This window comes from Erythrolamprus reginae, chromosome 4 (assembly GCF_031021105.1).
Source record: "Erythrolamprus reginae isolate rEryReg1 chromosome 4, rEryReg1.hap1, whole genome shotgun sequence".
NCBI lineage: Eukaryota > Metazoa > Chordata > Lepidosauria > Squamata > Dipsadidae > Erythrolamprus > Erythrolamprus reginae.
The window spans coordinates 41,786,534-41,805,477 of NC_091953.1; the positions used below are offsets into that span (position 1 = coordinate 41,786,534).

General features: G+C 40.5%; 1 protein-coding gene across 2 annotated transcripts; it reads left to right on the forward strand.

The window, feature by feature from the left end:
- Positions 1–346: 346 nt before the first annotated feature.
- TAGLN3 (transgelin 3) lies at positions 347–17,673 on the forward strand. 2 transcript variants are annotated; one of them, XM_070751731.1, is made up of 5 exons: positions 347–606; positions 916–1,097; positions 2,086–2,260; positions 12,262–12,364; positions 17,145–17,673. In XM_070751731.1, exons 2-5 carry the CDS (start codon positions 918–920, stop codon positions 17,284–17,286), a joined length of 600 nt encoding a protein of 199 aa, XP_070607832.1. In that variant the 5' UTR covers positions 347–606; positions 916–917; the 3' UTR covers positions 17,287–17,673. The 2 variants fall into 2 exon arrangements, with proteins under 2 accessions (XP_070607832.1, XP_070607833.1); XM_070751732.1 differs by having other exon boundaries at positions 2,122–2,260.
- The last annotated feature ends 1,271 nt before the right edge of the window (positions 17,674–18,944 follow it).

The following is an 18,944-nucleotide window of genomic DNA, read 5'->3' on the forward strand; positions in this document are numbered from 1 at the left end:
GGATGCTGAAAAATCTAGTTTTTTTCCAAACATTAGTTAGGAATGGAATTTTTTTTTTCCATTTTCTGAGTATCTTTTCACAACTATGCCACTCTACTCTGCCTCCATATTTACAGGTTTTACATCATTGCTATAGGTGCAGGATTGTCTTTAGTTCAATAAAATTCCACTGTTGTCTGTGATTCTGAGAGTATTTTAAACAGTGAAGTTTTCGGGCGCTATGACAACGGCTGCAGCATAAGAGCATTGCATCAAATAGGTCTGACAGCAGCGGAAGTGTGCGCAGAGAAGCTGGTTGCAGCTGACTGAGTTGAATAGGACTCCTTCTCTGGCTATGAGGGAATAGGAGTGCCTCCTTAATAGCTCTTAGCAACGCCCCTGCTTTGACCCTACTCGACTGTGAGGGAAATCAAATCAATACAACCTCCTCCGAACCACAATGCTTCCACAGCAGCAGGACCACGACCAGCGGAACATCACAGCTGCCTTTGTCTCTTCTTAAATTGGATCAAGATTTCTTCCTTTGATTTGGATTCGGGTTTTGGATATAGCTAATTGCTGAAAAATCTTCACGTGCCTCGCCAAAAGGATCTTCTAAATTGTTCTGTAGGAATGGTTTTTATACTTCTGGCTTTGGGGGCTTGCTGTAGTGCATTAAAGAGAGAACTTTGAATTTGCAACATTAATTTGGAATATAATTAGCAACTTCTAATGCTGATAGTAATTGTGAAAATTTTAAAATATGCACTGCAATAGCAAAACTTCACACACTCTTACAATCATGAGAGCTTGTTTACTCATCTTTTAAAAGATGTTTTGATGTGAACTTTATCTTTAGTAAGATGTTTAATAATAGTTGATAGGTAATTCGTAGCTTTTAAAAGTCAATGTGTTTTTTTTCTCCTTTTTTCCTAGAGATGGCCAATAGAGGACCAAGCTATGGTTTAAGCCGAGAAGTTCAAGAAAAGATTGAACAGAAATATGATCTAGAATTGGAAAGTCGCTTAGTGGATTGGATTATTATGCAATGTGGTGAAAGTATAGAGCATCCCCCTCCTGGAAAACAACATTTTCAGAAATGGCTAATGGACGGAATAGTAAGTAATAATCTGATATTACATCTATAAATGTAACATTATTGAATAATATTATTTGTTTCTAAATTTCTACCATTTCAAAAATATATTAGATAATCAATTAACTTTGGCATGCATTCCTGCCTTCATTAGGTAGCATGCCCTATAAAATTAATAAGTAATATTTCAGAGCTTACAAAATATATTTGAGTTTTTTAACTTAAGAACAACGATCTCCATCTGTAAACTGCCTTTCTCTAGACTCCAATAAAATAATTCAAACATTAAAGGTGATTGCTCTTATGAGCAGAGGACAGTATGAAAAACAGTATATAGAGCTGTACAGAGACAGATGGAACAATGGTTATGCAATATGATGAATATAAATTACAATTCTTTGACAGTTAATTACAGATCCTTTACAACACTGAGCTTTTTCCTAATAGTATTGTATTTATTTACAATGGGTTAGTTCTGTGGGTTTTTTTTTTCAAGGAATAAGCAATTCTAAGTCTTTAAATGAAAATGTATTCATTTACTGAAAAAAACGGCACAAAGATGTTTTCATTTATATGGAAGACTTGGCAAAATCATTAAATGTAGTGACTGTGTTTTTATCAGCTTACTACTTGATACTACTTATGCCTGAGCTCAAGCTGTGTTTTGCTTTCCCATGTGACTATCAATTGTTATATAATCTGAAGTGAATAATTTGATTTTGCCTGCTTCACTGCAGCCATGTATGTTTTATCTGTGGAAAGGGAAGCTTTGCCAAGCATTTTTACTGTATTTGGCTCAAAATTATCCATAATAAATGCTGTCAGTAGCATACACTTATGTTATATTGTGTATTTCATTTGAGGAGCAGAGAGCCAAGAGACCTTTCCTAAGTGGCATTAGAATATCTGTGTTATAAACAGAGTAATATGCACATGCTGTGTTGCCCTTAGTTGGTGGAATTAATTGATTTTGTCTCTTTCAATTCTGCTTTTAATGGTCAATCTCGCAGCTGCTCTGCAAGTTAATAAACAATCTTCATCCCAAGGGAAAAGAACCTATTGCAAGGATCACAGAATCAAAGATGGCTTTCAAACAAATGGAACAAGTTTCTCAGTTCTTGAAAGCTGCAGAAATCTATGGAGTACGAACAACAGATATCTTCCAGACAGTAGATTTATGGGAAGGTATAAACTTATTTATATATAAGGATGGTTTTTGGTTTTTTTTACTATAACACTGTTTCACCTGCTATTCACTATATATTTCTTTATGGGAGAAATTCTTAAATGTTTTATTTTTTCTTGCAATTTATATTGATGCAAGACAATGAAATATTTTCTACCTCTATCCAAATGAAAGACATGGGGTTTCTTTTACAGAAGCATATCAAAACTAAGCAAATAGAAGTTATATCATCACAGATATTTCAGAAAAATAGCAAGTTACCATTTTAAGGATGGTGACATGTAATTAGTTTTCATTTAAATGCAAACATAAACCCGTTCACGTTGTCTATATTTAGCTTGGAACAAGGTTAGTATGTATAACAATATTTGCTAAATTTTATTATCTAATTTTAACATGTATGTATGGAAACCATGCAGAGAAAATTTAAAAATAAGAGAAAGTCCAAACAGAAATTAATTATATTAGTGTAACCCATTACCAAAATTACTGCATTAGGAAAGATACATACAGGAAGAGTATACATGGAGAAATATACAGCTATTTGTTAAAATCCTTGTGAAATTTGGTTAGGGATATTCATAGTATGGGATTGTATCAGACTTGAGAAATTCCCTCATTGATTATAGTACATGAAATTAATTATCCCACAAACAATAACCGCTCTCTTGGATGACAGAAAACTCAGGACAAATAGAGTAGAGTAGTGTAGATTAGAACAGAACAGAATAGAATTTCATTGGCCCTGTATGATTGGGCACACAAGGAATTTGAATTGATGTATAGGTTCTCAGTGTACATAAAAGAAAAAAATAAGTTTGTCAATAATCATAAGATACAACACTTAATCATAGTCCGGGTACAAATAAGCAATCAAATCATATTAGGAACCAGTCAATATCAATTTTAAGGATACAAACAACAAAGTTACATCTATACAGTCATTTGTGGGACGAGATGGATTAATGGGAACGATGAGAATATTAATAGTAGTGCAGAATTAGTAAATAATTTGACAGTGTTGAGGGAATTATTTGTTTAGCGAAGTGATATTGTTCGGGGGGGGGGAAACTTCTTGTGTTTAGTTGTTCTGATGTGCAATGCTCTATAGTGTCACTTTGAGGGTAAGAGTTAAAGCATTTGTGTCTAGGATGTGAGGGGTTTGTAAATATTTTCACAGCCCTCTTTTTGACTCAAGCAGTATACAGCTCCTCAATGGAAGGCAGGTTGATAGCAATTGTTTTTTCTGCAGTTCTAATTATCCTCTGAAGACTGTGTCTGTCTAGTTATGTTGAAGAACCAAACCAGACAGTTATAGAGGTGCAGATGACAGACTCAATGATTCCTCTGTAGAACTGTATCAGCAGCTCCTTGGGCAGTTTGAGCTTTTTGAGTTGGCGCAGAACAAACATTCTTTCTTGTGCTTTTTTAATGTTAAATTTTAGATCTTGCGATATGGCTGAACCTAGAAATTTGAAGGTCTCTACTGTTGATACTGTGTTGTCTAGTATTGTAAGAGGTGGAGTTATGGGTGGGTTTCTCCTAAAGTCTACCACCATTTCTATGGTTCTGAGTGTATAAATCTAATAATAATAGGTCTGAAACCTGACAATAATAATGTTGTCAGTATAGCTTAGACTGTTTATACTGTGTGAAGCTTCAAATTTGTATGTTGTCATTTCATCTTTGGAAGTGGGCCTTATGCAAGTAGAGCTGTACCTTTATGATTTATGCAAATACTACAAAAAACTGTTTTGAAATCCAGCAGAGCAGGTAGAAGACAACTCTTTTTAAATTGAAAAAGCAGATTAATCTTTTTCCAAACTCTCAAGGATGTTTTAGAAGCTGTTCCTGACTATTACAATTAGAATGTACGGCATATGCACAGTCACTGCTCCTCATTTTTCTCAATAAAAAGGTGAAGTAACTTTACATGCCTCTCTTTTTATTATACTCTGGAATAAATAACATTCCTTGTTTGTCTGTTAGCATTGGGAAAGACTTGGCTTAATGGAAGTAAAATACTAATATCTACTCTGATATTCTGATAATTTAGTCCAGTGCCTAAATTCAGGGCTTTTTTCAACAGCTCTCTTTCTAATATTAGAAGAATCCATATAATTAATAATATTGTCCTTGTAGTGATGAATTTGATATTTCCTTATATGCAGTAATGGGCAGCCAAAAACTGTGGGTGTGGCTTAATGGTCATGTGACTGAGTAGGGGTGGCTTGCCAGCTATGTGACCAGGTGGGAGTGGCTTGAATGATTATCATTGTCAAGTAAACTGTTAAGTCCTTGACTTACAATTTTACCAGTGTCACTCGCTGGGGTGACAATTTGCTTCGCGTTTTCCATGCTCTCCTTCCTGGGTTGCACCCCCTGCCTTAGGCTGGGTAGTTAGGCGAACGAGTGCTGCCAGAAGCATAAATGAGGAAAGAGGAAAAAAGCAAGGAGCACAGATGCAGTAGCAGCAGCAGCAGGGGAAAAAAGGAGAGCCGAGCCGAGACCAATAATCCAGGAAGTGACAACCGCTGATTAGCTGGAGATGCGCATGCATCTTCATTTCCGCCAGTGGAACTGCGTTCCACCCCGTCCTGTCTGCTGCCACCCTTGCTTATATATATCTTTTATGAGTTCTCTGATGGAAGTCATGTATATGAGTCAAAATAAATTCTTGCACTCTCCATTTAAAACAATTTTACATTCTTATATTTGTTTTTCCTCTCCTCCTTCATTTCATAGTCAACTGCAGGAGTTATGCTTTCCCTTTTATATTTATTTTGTGCTTTAAATTAAATTATTAGCCTGAAGGCTTGCCTAACCCATTTAGAGGGACTATCTATAAATGGGTGAATTGATAATGATAGCCAGGAAGCAATGAAAGAGCTAAAAGCCCTGCCAGATGCGGCTAATGAGAAAAGGATAAAGCAATCTTTGCTTTCTGTTACTAATCATGTCTCAGATGTTTCTAAGAAAAAGTTAGGCAGGATAAGTGCCAGTAATCCCCATATCAAAAACTGACAAGTAATAAAGAGAGGAGGTTCTAGATTTTGACCAAGAGAAATGATCTTTACAATTTAAACTGCATTCCTTTAAAACTTGGATCAGAAACTGGATGAATGTATTGAAGCCTTCCCAATTCTGGTAATGTCCAGTTACTTATAGCTGTATTCCCAGAAGAGGAATTCTGAGAACTGTACTACCCTCACAACTCGAGGGCACCAAGTTGGAGAAGGCTTATGTATACATGAACCTAGGTTACACTGAGATTACGTACTTGGTTAGCCATTTACAGATCTCATAGTTTAGATCTATATTATCCTAAGGTTTGGAATAGGAACAGAGAAACTCAAGCTCTAGTGACATTGAGTAGAATATCAGTGTTGTTGTGAAGAAAAAAATGATTAGTGTACTTGTTGTGGTTAGCTCTGGCCCAGCTCCTGCCCCAAGGACTGTGGATGTGGGAGAGACATCCACATGCTGCAGGCCTGTTTTGCCCCCGGTGGAAGCTGCTGATGAAGGCTCCTCTGACCAAGAAGACATGAGTGACAGGGAGGAGGAGAGTGTGGCAGACAGCTCAGAAGGAGATCAATTATCTAGCTCCTCCTTGGATTCAGAACAAGAGTTAATGATACAGCCACGCATGCGGAGAGCGATGCATAGGCAACAACAACTGAGAGATTATTATCAAAGAAAATGAGGCTGCCTGTGGTTGGGTGGGGCTGTGGTAATTAGTGAGGTTGCTATAAATAGTAGCCTGTGGGTTTGGCCATTGTGGAGGATTATCTGATCGTTGTGTTTCGTGACTGCTTTACTGACTTTGACTTTTTGTGTGCTGATTTTTCCTCACTTTGAAACTAAACCAGAGCAAATTGTGTTTCACTTTGTGAAAGAAGAAAGACTGTGAATTGCCTCACAGCTGCAAGCTAAGTATCACAGAACTGATAAGGGATTTGTACAAATTACCAGTTTGTTTAGAGACAAGTGCTCTTTGCTATACCAAAAGAGAGCTTAGTTTAAGTGAATTTTCATTATAAAGAACATTGTTTTGAATTTTCAAACGAGTGTGTGTGTCTGAAATTTGTACCTGTGAATTTTTGGAAGGAGTCTACCAGAGAGCCCGACAGAACATGTACTTAACCATATACTCAAGCAGAGTACACTTGAGCAAATATTGGCAAAAATATCTGATATATTATGTCTTTTCAATGGTGCAAATTATGAATAATTAAATGTGGATGACAAGGCAAAATAGTAGGTATCTCAATAATCCTTCATGCTCATTAAGATACCAAACATGTCCACAAACTGGAAAGCAAGATTTTCTATTGTGATTGTCCCCCAAAATTAATGAAAATGATTCTTATTTATCAGGTCATAGACGGCTTCTTTTGAATTACTAAAATAGTTTTATACAGATCTGCGTGCCCTAAAATTACAGGATGAATGTTTGTGGGAGGGAAACTAGCATACAAAATTTAATTATTATGTAATACCTTGTAAATATTATTTCTACATTAAAAAAACAATAAACCTTTAGTTTGTCATGGGGCTGCCTAGTCTCTTGAGAGCCCCTCTTGCCTGTAATAATCCCATGTTAAATGGCGATCTTAGATTCCCTGCCTTTTGTTGTTAAATTGTTATTCTATAATTTTGAAATATTTAACCGTAATTTAATTTTTCATTTCTAATGTTAATTTTTATACATTGTTTTATTTATCGGTTATATTATAAGGCACAATGCCCAGAGCATCTTTAAGGGAAATGGAGATTTAGAAATTTGAAAAATAAACAAATAAATAAATCATAAAAAGAGATGCAACAGAGGTACTTAGAAATAGTACATTGAAAAAACAATTTCAACAGCATATAAAATAGAGTTGAGAAGCCTATCATTATCTTTATTAATAGAACTTTAAAAGATGCCGTATTTCATTTTTTAAAAGTTCTGTTCATCATTGGATACATCTTATTCATGTTTTATTTGTTCCATAGATGTTATATGCAATACTGCTAATTTATGACCTTATTTCAAAATTGTTTATTTTAGGGCACTCCCATTAAGGATGTAAACATGTAGATTTTTAAATTGAAAGACATCATAATATTATGAAATATTATGGAGGTTTCATTTTCTGGCCCAAAGCCCCTGTAAGAGAGTTCTGATGTTAAAGACTTTGAGGTTTCATTTCCAAGGTTATCATAAGAGAACAGAATAGATGTGAGGGCAGAGAAATATTTGCAAGTCTCCATTTTCTTCATTTAAAGGTAATTGTAAAAAACTAGTACAGTGGTACCTCGTGATACGAACCCCTCGTGATACGAACCCCTCGTGATACGAACCCGGGGTTCGGAATTTTTTTGCCTCTTCTTATGAACTTTTTTCGGCTTACGAACCCCGCAAAATGGCACTCCTCTGGCCGCCGCCGCCCGGCTGTCACCTTTTAAAATAGCCAGGGGGGCTTCTCAGCATTCTCCCGAACCCGAACTTTTTGGGTTCAGGAGGCCGCCGAGAAGTGCCACCGCCCGGCTGTCACCTTCTGAAACAGCCGGGGGGCTTCTCGGCATTCTCCCAAACGCCGAACCTGGAAGTTCAGGTTCGGGTTCCGGAGGCTGCCGAGAAGCGCCCGGCTGTTTCAGAAGGTGACAGCCGGGCGGCGGCGCTCGGCGGAGCGCCGTCTGGACGTCTTCGTGATGTCAAAGCCATGAAATTCCCTATTGGGAATTCCCTATTGGAATTACCCACCTCCTTTCCAGCCTCCAGATTGGCTGAAAACGCTGCCGCCGATCGCAAAAACGGTGCTCCACCGGGTGCCGCCGCCCGGCTGTAACCTTCTGAAACAGCCGGGCACTTCTCGGTGGCCTCCGGAACCCAAACCCGAACCTTTGGGTTCGGTGTTCAGGAGAACGCCGAGAAGCCCCCCGGCTGTTTCAGAAGGTGACAGCCGGGCGGTGGCGCTTCTTGGCGGCCTCCTGAACCCAAAAATTTCGGGTTCGGGAGAATGCTGAGGAGCCCCCCGGCTACTTCAGAAGGTGACAGCTGGGCGGCGGCGCTTCTCGGCGGCCTCCCGAACCCAAAAAGTTCGGGTTTGGGTTCAGGTTCGGGAGAACGCCGAGAAGCCCCCCGGCTGTTTTAAAAGGTGACAGCCAGGCAGTGGCGCCCAGCGGAGCGCCATTTTGTGATTTTTTTTCTTTTTGCACGCATTAATCGCTTTTACATTGCTTCCTATGGGAAACAATGTTTCGCCTTACGAACTTTTCGCCTTACGAACCTTCTTCCGGAACCAATTAAGTTCGTAAGACGAGGTATTACTGTACTTAATATAAAAAAAAAAACCACCTTTCCCTTCCAATACAAGCTAGACTATATACTTCTTCTTTTAAACACCCCACAACCTATGAATATGGCACAAGACCAAGGACGTGTAGAATGCTAATCTTCTCCTTCCAGTTTACCCTTCTGCTTCAGTCTTTCCATTATTAGAATATCACATTAAAGTGCCGACCTCAGATTTCCTTGTCCAGACCTAGAGCCTTTGTTTTAACCATGACTTAAAAGGGAGTGGCCTGAGATCTATGCTCCTGGGATCAGGATATTTCAATAGACTTAAAGTTACTTTAAAAGTTAGTAGGAACAAAAGGGGGGGAAATGGCTTTTGAATCCTCTCATTGCCTTATGGATGCTATCATTGCATTTTTACTTCACTCATGCAGCCCTCAATAGCTCTAAACAGTATTTTTTTTTAAAAAAATGTGGCTTCTAAAAGCAACTTTTAAAAGATGATATTGTCATAGAATTAACAGATGTTCCTTATTACAATGAGGCGAGGTTCTATGACTCTCAATCGCCCTTTAATATGAACTTTTCTGTAGCCTTACTCAAGTTAATCACTCTGTCTTTGTTAAATAAAGATAGTAGAATTAAGTCATGCAGCTGCTTGCGAGCAAAATAAGGCCTGCTCTGAAAACAGTGGGCAGCTTTCACAATGATGTTACTATTAGCATATGGCCATGAGAACTTAACATCTGCGGATTCTTTTCTGTGATTTTTCAAGTTGTCACCTATGGTTTGGTAGATGGTGTGGCTTTGTGAGTGTAGAGGGAGATTTAACAAACTGGTGTTCAATATTTGGCTGATGAGATAAAGATTAGATTTACATATCTAAAGCTTCCTTCAGCAATTCTCTGACTGTAAGTTGTCAATGCAAAGAGTAGTGGTGTAGAGAATGAAAATGAAAATACAGTGATACCTCATCTTACAAACGCCTCGTCATACAAACTTTTTGAGATACAAACCCGGGGTTTAAGATCTTTTTGCCTCTTCTTACAAACTATTTTCATCTTACAAACCACCGCCGCCACTGGGATGCCCCGCCTCCAGCCAGCGAAGCACCCGTTTTTGCGCTGCTGGGATTCCCCTGAGGCTTCTCTCTATGGGAAACACCACCTCCGGACTTCCGTGTTTTTGTGATGCTGCAGGGGAATCCCAGCAGCGCAAAAATGGGCACTTCGCTGGCAACGGAAGTCTGGAGGTGGGGTTTCCCACCGAGGAGAGCCTCAGTGAAATCGCAGCATCGCAAAAACACAGAAGTCCAGAGGTGGGGTTTCCCATGGAGGGGAGCCTCCGGGGAATCCCAGCAGTGCAAAAACGGGCGCTTCGGTTGGCAAAAGGGGTGAATTTTGGGCTTGCACGCATTAATCACTTTTCCATTGATTCCTATGGGAAACATTGTTTCGTCTTACAAACTTTTCACCTTAAGAACCTTGTCTCGGAACCAATTAAGTTTGTAAGACAAGGTATCACTGTAGTGCTTTCGATCTGCAAAGGATGACTTATCTGTAAAGGAAAACTTCCTGCATCACATCATTTAAATCTCTGGAATTACAGAGGCTGTAACAGGGATATCAAACTCGCATCTGTGATACATCACGCGACAACATGACAACATGAGTTTGACACTCATAGAGTATCTATAGAGATTCTCAGTCATCCAGGTCATGGCTTGCACAAAGGTACTTTTTCAATAGGTGACTGGACTTTTTAGTTGACTGAGAATTTCCACAGAAATTTAGCCGTGCACTTTAGAATGAATACCCTTCGAATGGTGTGGAAGTATGAACGGATACCAGAAAATCCAGTTGCCTCTTGAAAAAGTACTTTTGGGATGTTCTCTAGAGCAGTGTTTCCCAACCTTGGCCGCTTGAAGATATCTGGACTTCAACTCCCAGAATTCCCCAGCCAGCATTTGCTGGCTGGGGAATTCTGGGAGTTGAAGTCCAAATATCTTCAATTGACCAAGGTTGGGAAACACTGCTCTAGAGTTATCCTCTACACTATTTCCAATCTGGACATCCTCCTGGTGTGTAGACTTCCAAAACTCCACAGCTAGCTAGCATGAGAAGCCCTGCACAGATAGACACATGAAGCTGATAAGAAAGATAATAGAGTGAAGCAGAACCAACACTCTTTTGCTTCTATCCCATGCAATAACCCACCCACCCCACACATATACGGTCACATTGGGGTGGAGGACAGGAGACTGAAAGAAAAAACAAAGTGCTTGACATAAGAAGAGGCAAGGTAGAATGACCAAAAGCTTGATACAATATATCTATAATGGAGGAAGTCCAATGAGTTATAAAAGACATAAATGGAAAACAGCCCGAACATGTCGGCTGTATTCCCTGATAATATTATATTTTGGAGCCTATGTACAGATTATGCTAGTGAAACTTGCAGCAAACCATTGATTTATTTCTGGGTATCATATTTTGCTTCATTTGTTAGTAGTTAGGAAAAGAATCCTAACTCCAGCCCCCAAAAGCTACTTTCAAATTAGTTCCTCACAAAAATTTGCCAAATCCAATCAACGAAGCAGTGGAAGTGATGTGCCGGTGTCTGGAGGCTGTTGGGGCCTCCCAAAGACAATCCCACCTGTCTGTCAATCACCCTAGGGGGGGAATTATTGACCCCCTCGGAGAGGGTCCGCAACTTGGGCGTCCTCCTCGATTCACAGCTCACATTAGAGAACAATCTTTCAGCTGTGGCGAGGGGGGCGTTTGCCCAGGTTCGCCTGGTGCACCAGTTGCGGCCCTATCTGGACCGGGACTCACTGCTCACAGTCACTCATGCCCTCATCATCTCGAGGTTCGATTACTGTAATGCTCTCTACATGGAGCTACCTTTGAAAAGTGTTTGGAAAATTCAGATCGTGCAGAATGCAGCTGCAAGAGCAATCATGGGCTTCCCAAGATATTTATTTATTTATTTATTTATTTATTTATTTATTTATTTATTTATTTATTTATTTATTTATTTATTTATTCATTCAATTTTTATGCCGCCCTTCTCCTTAGACTCAGGGCGGCTTACAACATGTTAGCAATAGCACTTTTTAAAAACAGAGCTAGGCTATTTCCCCCACAATCCGGGTCCTCATTTTACCCACCTCGGAAGGATGGAAGGCTGAGTCAACCTTGAGCCGGTGATGAGATTTGAACCGCTGACCTTCAGATCTACAAGTCAGCTTCAGTGGCCTGCAGTACAGCACTCTACCTGCTGCGCCACCCCAGCTCGTGGGGTGAATATGTGGGCTGTATTCCCTCATAATAATGTTATATTTTGGAGCCTATGTACAGTTTATGCTAATGAAACTTGCAGCAAACCGTTGATTTATTTCAAATTAGTTCCTCACAAAAATTTGCCAAACCCAATTAGAAAGATATAGTTTACTGAAAAATGTAGCCTCTAATATCAGAGAGATCAAACATATAGTCAGGTTTCCTAAATCTCTAAAAAAAATTATAGTTATAAACTCATGCAGCAGCTAAAAGTAGAAAGAGTCATGTCAAGGAACATTCCCTTGAGGCCAGAATAAAAACAGAAAACACAATGTAATAATAAAAGCTCTGGGGATTTTGAGGGTAAACAGTTGTCTCCATAATGCTGCTGAAGTACAACTAAACAATTTAACAATAAATGAATAATTATTTTTAGGAAAAGACATGGCCGCCGTGCAAAGGACTCTAATGGCTTTAGGCAGTGCAGCTGTTACAAGGGATGATGGATGTTACAAAGGGGATCCCTCCTGGTTTCACAGGTAAGAATATGTTTGTTGTTTCCTTTTTTCAAACGTAGACTAAATGTCAAGGGCGAAATTCAGCAGGTTCTGAAAGGTTATGAAGAACTGGTAGTGAATATTTTGAGTATTTCAGAGAATAGGGATTTTACAGTATCCTTTCCCTGCCACAATATCCTTTCCCATCAAGTCATGCCCAAGGAACTGGTATGGATTTTTTTGGGAATTTCACCCCTGCTAAATGTGCATTAAAAAGAAATGTGCATTTGTTTAATGAAAAACAAATCTTAGACAACCCTTCAGGGTTGTCTTTGACTTGGGGGGCTGGGGTAGGCGTGGCTCGGATGGGCATGGCCAGCTTTATGTCACTTGTGTCAGGCACACCTGTGGTGGCCCGAAAGCTCTGCCAGCTCTGTTTTTGGTTGTGACAGCCTTCTGCAACTCTCTGCCAGTGAAAATGGAGCTTGAGTGCCACCCGTGGTCCTTGCAAGCTCTATTTTAAGCTCCAATGGCCTCTTGCAACCCAGTGCAAGCAATAAAGGAGCTCAGCAGGTTGCACACAGCCTTTCCAAGCTCAATTCTTGCTGGCAGAGGCACCACGGGCCAGTCCTTTGCTGTATCCCAAATCCTTCCCTATTCCAAGATGTGGTTTTTATTTTAAAAAAGATAAAGGAATCCCTGCAGTTTTGATTCTGCTAGTCATTGCTGACTATAGGGAGCAGTGATCATCTCCATTTCAAGACCATTTGAGCCAGCGCTGTCCGAAAACATTTCTGTAGTCATGTGGCCATCATAACATCACAGAGTGCTGTTACTTTATCACCAAAGTGGTACCTATTTCTATACACGCATTTACTTGCTTTCAAACTGCGAGGTTGGCAGCAGTTGGGGAGAGAATGGAAGCTCACCCCATCACGTGGTGCCCAAGTCTCAAACATGGGCTGCTAGCTTTCCAGTTGACAAGCCCAGCGTCTTAACCGCTGAGCCATAGCATCACCCTCAAGTATGTGATATAGCCCCTTATTTATTTATTTATTTATTGGATTTATATGGCGCCCCTCTCCGAAAACTCGGGGCGGCTAACAGCAATCATAAACAGTATACAAGAATAATCCAATACTAAAAGCAAATTAAAAAACCCTTAATATAAAAAACCAACATACATACAAACATACCATGCATACAATTGTAAAGGCCTAGGGGGAGAAGGAATCTTAATTCCCCCATGCCTGGCGGCAGAGGTGGGTTTTAAGTAGCTTACGAAAGGCAAGGAGAGTGGAGACAATTCTAATCTCTGGGGGGAGTTGGTTCCAGAGGGCCGGGGCCACCACAGAGAAGGCTCTTCCCCAGGGTCCTGCCAAGCGGCATTGTTTAGTTGACGGGACCCGGAGAAAACCCACTCTGTGGGACCTAACTGGTTGCTGGGATTCATGCGACAGAAGGCAGTCCCTGAAGTAATCTGGTCCGGTGTCATGAGGGGCTTTATAGATCATAACCAACACTTTGAATTGTGACCGTAAACTGATCGGCAACCAATGCAGACTGCGGAGTGTTGGTGTGATATGGGCATATTTAGGGAAGCCCATGATTGCTCTCGCAGCTGCATTCTGCACGATCTGAAGTTTCCGAACACTTTTCAAAGGTAGCCCCATGTAGAGAGCATTACAGTAGTCGAGCCTCGAGGTGATGAGGGCATGAGTGACTGTGAGCAGTGACTCCCGGTCCAAATAGGGTCGCAACTGGTGCACCAGGCGAACCTGGGCGAACGCCCCTCTCGCCACAGCTGAAAGATGTTTCTCTAATGTGAGCTGTGGATCGAGGAGGACGCCCAAGTTGCGAATCCTCTCTGAGGGGGTCAATGATTCTCCCCCCAGGGTAATGGGCGGACAGATGGAATTGTCCTTGGGAGGCAAGACCCACAGCCACTCCGTCTTGTCTGGGTTGAATTTGAGTTTGTTGACACCCATCCAGGCCCCAACAGCCTCCGGGCACCGGCACATCACTTCCACTGCTTATATTTTGTCTCTTCCCTGACAATGCAGAACTATGATCTTCAAAACATTAGGCGAGACTCCTGCTATCCAATGCTTGCCCACCCCAGTATATAATTTGTGTGACAAGTAGTAAATAGGGTAGTATGTCTTTGAGTCATTCTTTCCAGCAACGACTCAGATATCTGTAGCAGCAATTGTCCAAGCATGAACAGAAATATAAAACATAATTTGCAATTCATTGCCATCTGCTGAGACAATTCTGAAACTATATTTCCTCAGAATTTTGCTCTACTTCATGATTATTGATCCATGAAAAAAAAGCTTAAAAAGCTGCCTAACAGTTCTGAAACAGTTTCCCCAAACTGATATTTGATACATTTTGTAACATCAACCTCTGGAGAAATAGTGCTTAATCTTGCACGCTCTTGTCTTAATAAAGCAGAACATCTACTTAAGTGTTTTTCTGGATGGTGGCCAGATGACATAAAACCATCACTACCAAGAAAGTGGCTGAATGATTTGCTATTGGAGAACAATATTTCTACTCTTTCTCAAATATGGCTTTGTCTATATGTAGCACAATACCAGGTTGATTTAGTTTTCTGATATTGAGGTGTTGAATGAGGTTACTCCAATGCAGGAGTGAGTAGTATCCACCCACCATAAATCCTTATCGGGTTATAATTTTAATTTTTTTAAATGGTTTTGAATGAGGCCATGGATCCTACTAGGTTCCAAGAGGGAGCTGTATTGTTTTGTTGGATGGTGGTGAACACTTTTCCTAAAACGTCACTGTCATTAATGCTACTTTCAACATTGCCATATTGGCTGAGATGCTTTCTATCTCCTTGTGTTTAATATTTTTGAAGGAAAAGAAATGCAAAGGAATGCTGTTTTTTCAGAGTCCTAACAATTTTTTTTCACATGTTCAGGAAATAGAGTAGAATTTTAGAATATAAGGTGTTCATACTTCAAGCCCGTGATCTCCCCCACAGTCAAATATATCCTTAGAGTCCTTAGAACTAGCCGGCTTCTATTTTGCACCGGAAGCGTAATAAGCACATTGACCACAGAGCTGGGTTTTATGGGTCACTTTATTAATTCAAACCTGGACCTGCAGAGGTAAACCAATGGGGTGGAACTTCCATTCCAAACATTCTTGGGCAACTATGGGTGAAAGCTCCTTGCTGAACAAGGGAAGGTTGCCCCTGACCTTGGCCTTGAACTTGACCTGGGAAGGCTTACCCACAGCTTGTCGCCTGTAGGCCTGAAGCAGGTGAGCCCCAAAGGCACCCTCTCCCCAACACTCAGGCGGAATCTGCCTAGAGCTTCTAGTGAGGAGCAGCCCATTACCTTCCAAAAGCTGCCCTAAAGGAGATAACACAGTTGCTGTTAGCCCCCTTTTTCCCCGCTCCATACTGCCATCCCCGTTGACCAAAGGGAGTTGAGCCAATTGACCTAATCCTAATAAATCAAGACTGCTAAGCACCCCCTAATCTTTCCCAACCCCAGCTTCCAGTGTGGAGTAGGCAAAAAAATGGCCGCAACCTAAAAGCAGAACAGCTGCAAAAAAAATTCCTACTTGGCCCCCTAAGGTGACCCATAGTCACACTGGCCAAAGGGAAGGGTGGGTGGGTGCTTGCAACATGGGCCGACAAGGAGAATCCAAAAGGGGCACGATCAGTAAGCCTGTCCCTTTTATACAGGGACTCAACTGCTCCCCCCCCCCAGCCCATGATGATAACCTCCTGGTTGATCACGCACGTTCTCGCATGATCATCCTTCCCTCCTTGCCTGTGGCAGTGGCTGTGTGCTTCTGGCCCCACCGCAAATGTCTGCCCGTCTTGAGCGGCTGGCCGGAACATGTTATGACACGTCTACAGATTCACAAGGGGGAATTCAGTGTTAGAAACCTCTTCTTGTCTTCCAAAACCGCTCATGTTGTCAAAATCAGGACAATGCTAACCTTATAATTGTTCTGTCGGGCTCTCAGGTAGACTCCTCCCAAAAATTCACAGGTACAAATTTCAGACACACACACACATTTGAAAATTCAAAACAATGTTCTTTATAATGAAAATTCACTTAAACCAAGTCCTCTTTTGGTATATCAAAGAGCACTCGTCTCCAACCAAACTGGTAATTTGTAAAAGTCCCTTATCAGTTCTGTGATACTTAGCTTGCAGCTGTGAGGCAATTCACAGTCCTTCTTCTTTCACAAAGTGAAACACACTTTGCTCTGGTTTAGTTTCAAAGCAGGGAAAAATCAGCACACAAAAAGTCAAAGTCAGCAAAGCAGTCATGAAACACAACGATCAGATAATCCTCCACAATGGCCAAACCCACAGGCTGCTATTTATAGCAGCCTCACTAATGACCACAGCCCCACCCAACCACAGGTGGCCTCATTTTCTTTGATAATAATCTCTCAGTTGTTGTTGCCTATGCATCGCTCTCCACATGCATGACTGTATCATTAACTCTTGTTCTGAATCCAAGGAGGAGTTAGATAAGATCTGAGCTGTCTGCCACACTCTCCTCCTCCCTGTCACTCATGTCTTCTTGGTCAGAGGAGCCTTCATCAGCAGATTCCACCGGGGGAGGAATGCAAAACAGGCCTGCAGCATGTTGATGTCTCCCCCACATCCACAGTCCTTGGGGCAGGAGCTGGGGCAGAGCTAACCACAACAATATTGGAGAAAAACAGAGGGGCTATGGCAGTCAATCTGATTTTTATTTTTATTTTTAAAAAAGAGAATTTAAAGCAAAACAAGCATGCCACTTTTAAAACAGAATCATTTTCACAGGAAAGCACAAAGGAACCAGCGAGGATTTTCTGAAGAGCAGCTTCGCCAAGGACAGAATGTCATCGGTCTTCAGATGGGAAGTAACAAGGGAGCATCCCAGTCAGGGATGACAGGATACGGAATGCCAAGACAGATCATATAGTTTAAAAACACCTTCAAATTCTCACTTACCCACTTGGTAGCATGGCCTGACAGAAAAACACATAGCTAGTTAATGTTCATGCTGAGATCTGCTTCTAGGTTTTCTCTGTAAGATTATGTATATGTTTGTGTATACAAATATATACACGCGCACACATACACACAATCTTTCAACGGAAATTGTGGATCTGTGTGCTTGTTGCGTGTTAGTTCACGTAGCACGCTGGCACCATATGATGTTCATTTTTGAACTATGCAAAGACTATTTTTCTGTATTTATTTGCAATTCTACTGTACCCTTGTCTTATTGAACTGCGTATAATTCTCAGTCTTCTTCTCTACTCTATCCTACTTTCCTCTTCTAAAAATAAAAATAAAATGGGATAAATAACTGCAAAGATTTAGGCTGGATATCTCTTTCGCAGCATCTCTATGCTCTGAAATACATGTTTTATAGCATACTTTATAGAAACAATTGAGTTCATTGTGACCCTTGTCAAAGATATATGCAGACATACACACATAGAGGGACACAAGGTTAAGCTGATTGAATGCAATTGGGCAAAAGGTGTCCCAAATTAGAATAAGAATGTAATCAAAGAGCCAGGAAGATCCCCAATCCCCCCCAAAAAATCATTCCAGAAAAAACTGTAGCATCAGAGAAAGAATTTGCACAACCAAAGCAAGATATTGATGGGGAGTATGATATCTTTTGGTTCCAGTCATATTTTGCCATCGGTTTTTGAAAATCAGTCTTTCACATGTAGACAAAGGCCTGATCTATTATAAACTTTAAACTTTGATGATTTAGGCTTAACCCCACTACCGTACTTTTTTCGGAATACAATCAGCAAATGTTTAGCACAATCAAGTAATGATTTGGTTATCAATAGTAATTTGGTATCTGCTCACCAATTACTTATATATAGATTTAAAACTAATAATAATAATAATAATAATAATAATAATAAATAATAATAATAAATAATAATAATAATAATAATAATAATAATTTATTAGACTTGTATGCCGCCCCTCTCCAAAGACTCAGAGCGGCTCACAACAAAATACAAAGCACAAATCTAATATTAAAAAGAATTATAAAAACCCATTATAAAACAGTTATACCATCCAATTAAACCATGCATAAAATAAAACAGCTAAGGGTCAGTTATGTCCCCCAAGCCTGTCGGCAAAGGTGGGTTTTCAGTAGTTTGCAAAACGCAAGGAGAATGGGAGCAGTACTGATCTCCGGGGGAAGTTGATTCCAGAGGGCCGGTGCCACTACAAAGAAGGCTCTTCTCCTGGGGCCCGCCAGACGACATTGTTTTGTCGACGGGACCCGGAGAAGGTCAACTCTGTGGGACCTAATCGGTCGCTAGGATTCGTGTGGCAGAAGGCGGTCCCGAAGGTATTCTGGTCTCATAACCAACACTTTGAATTGTGACCGCAAACTGATCGGCAGCCAGTGCAGGTCGCGGAGTGTTGATGAGAAATGGGCATATTTAGGAAAGCCCATGATGATGACTTTGACATGGAAAAAGCAAAACATTTCATTTAAATTATAACTTCAACTATTATGGGTAGGGGACACATATACTACTGTTAGTCTTCAGTCTAAAAGTTTTCGGGTACCTTTCATTTAAAGTTGAAGAAAAT

Excerpts from the sequence above, each read along its gene's own strand:
- TAGLN3 (XM_070751731.1), top strand. The coding sequence starts at position 918 with ATGGCCAATAGAGGACCAAGCTATGGTTTAAGCCGAGAAGTTCAAGAA. Across the intron at positions 1,098-2,085 it reads AATGGCTAATGGACGGAATA|CTGCTCTGCAAGTTAATAAA; the intron begins GTAAGTAATAAT and ends TCAATCTCGCAG. Across the intron at positions 2,261-12,261 it reads GACAGTAGATTTATGGGAAG|GAAAAGACATGGCCGCCGTG; the intron begins GTATAAACTTAT and ends AATTATTTTTAG.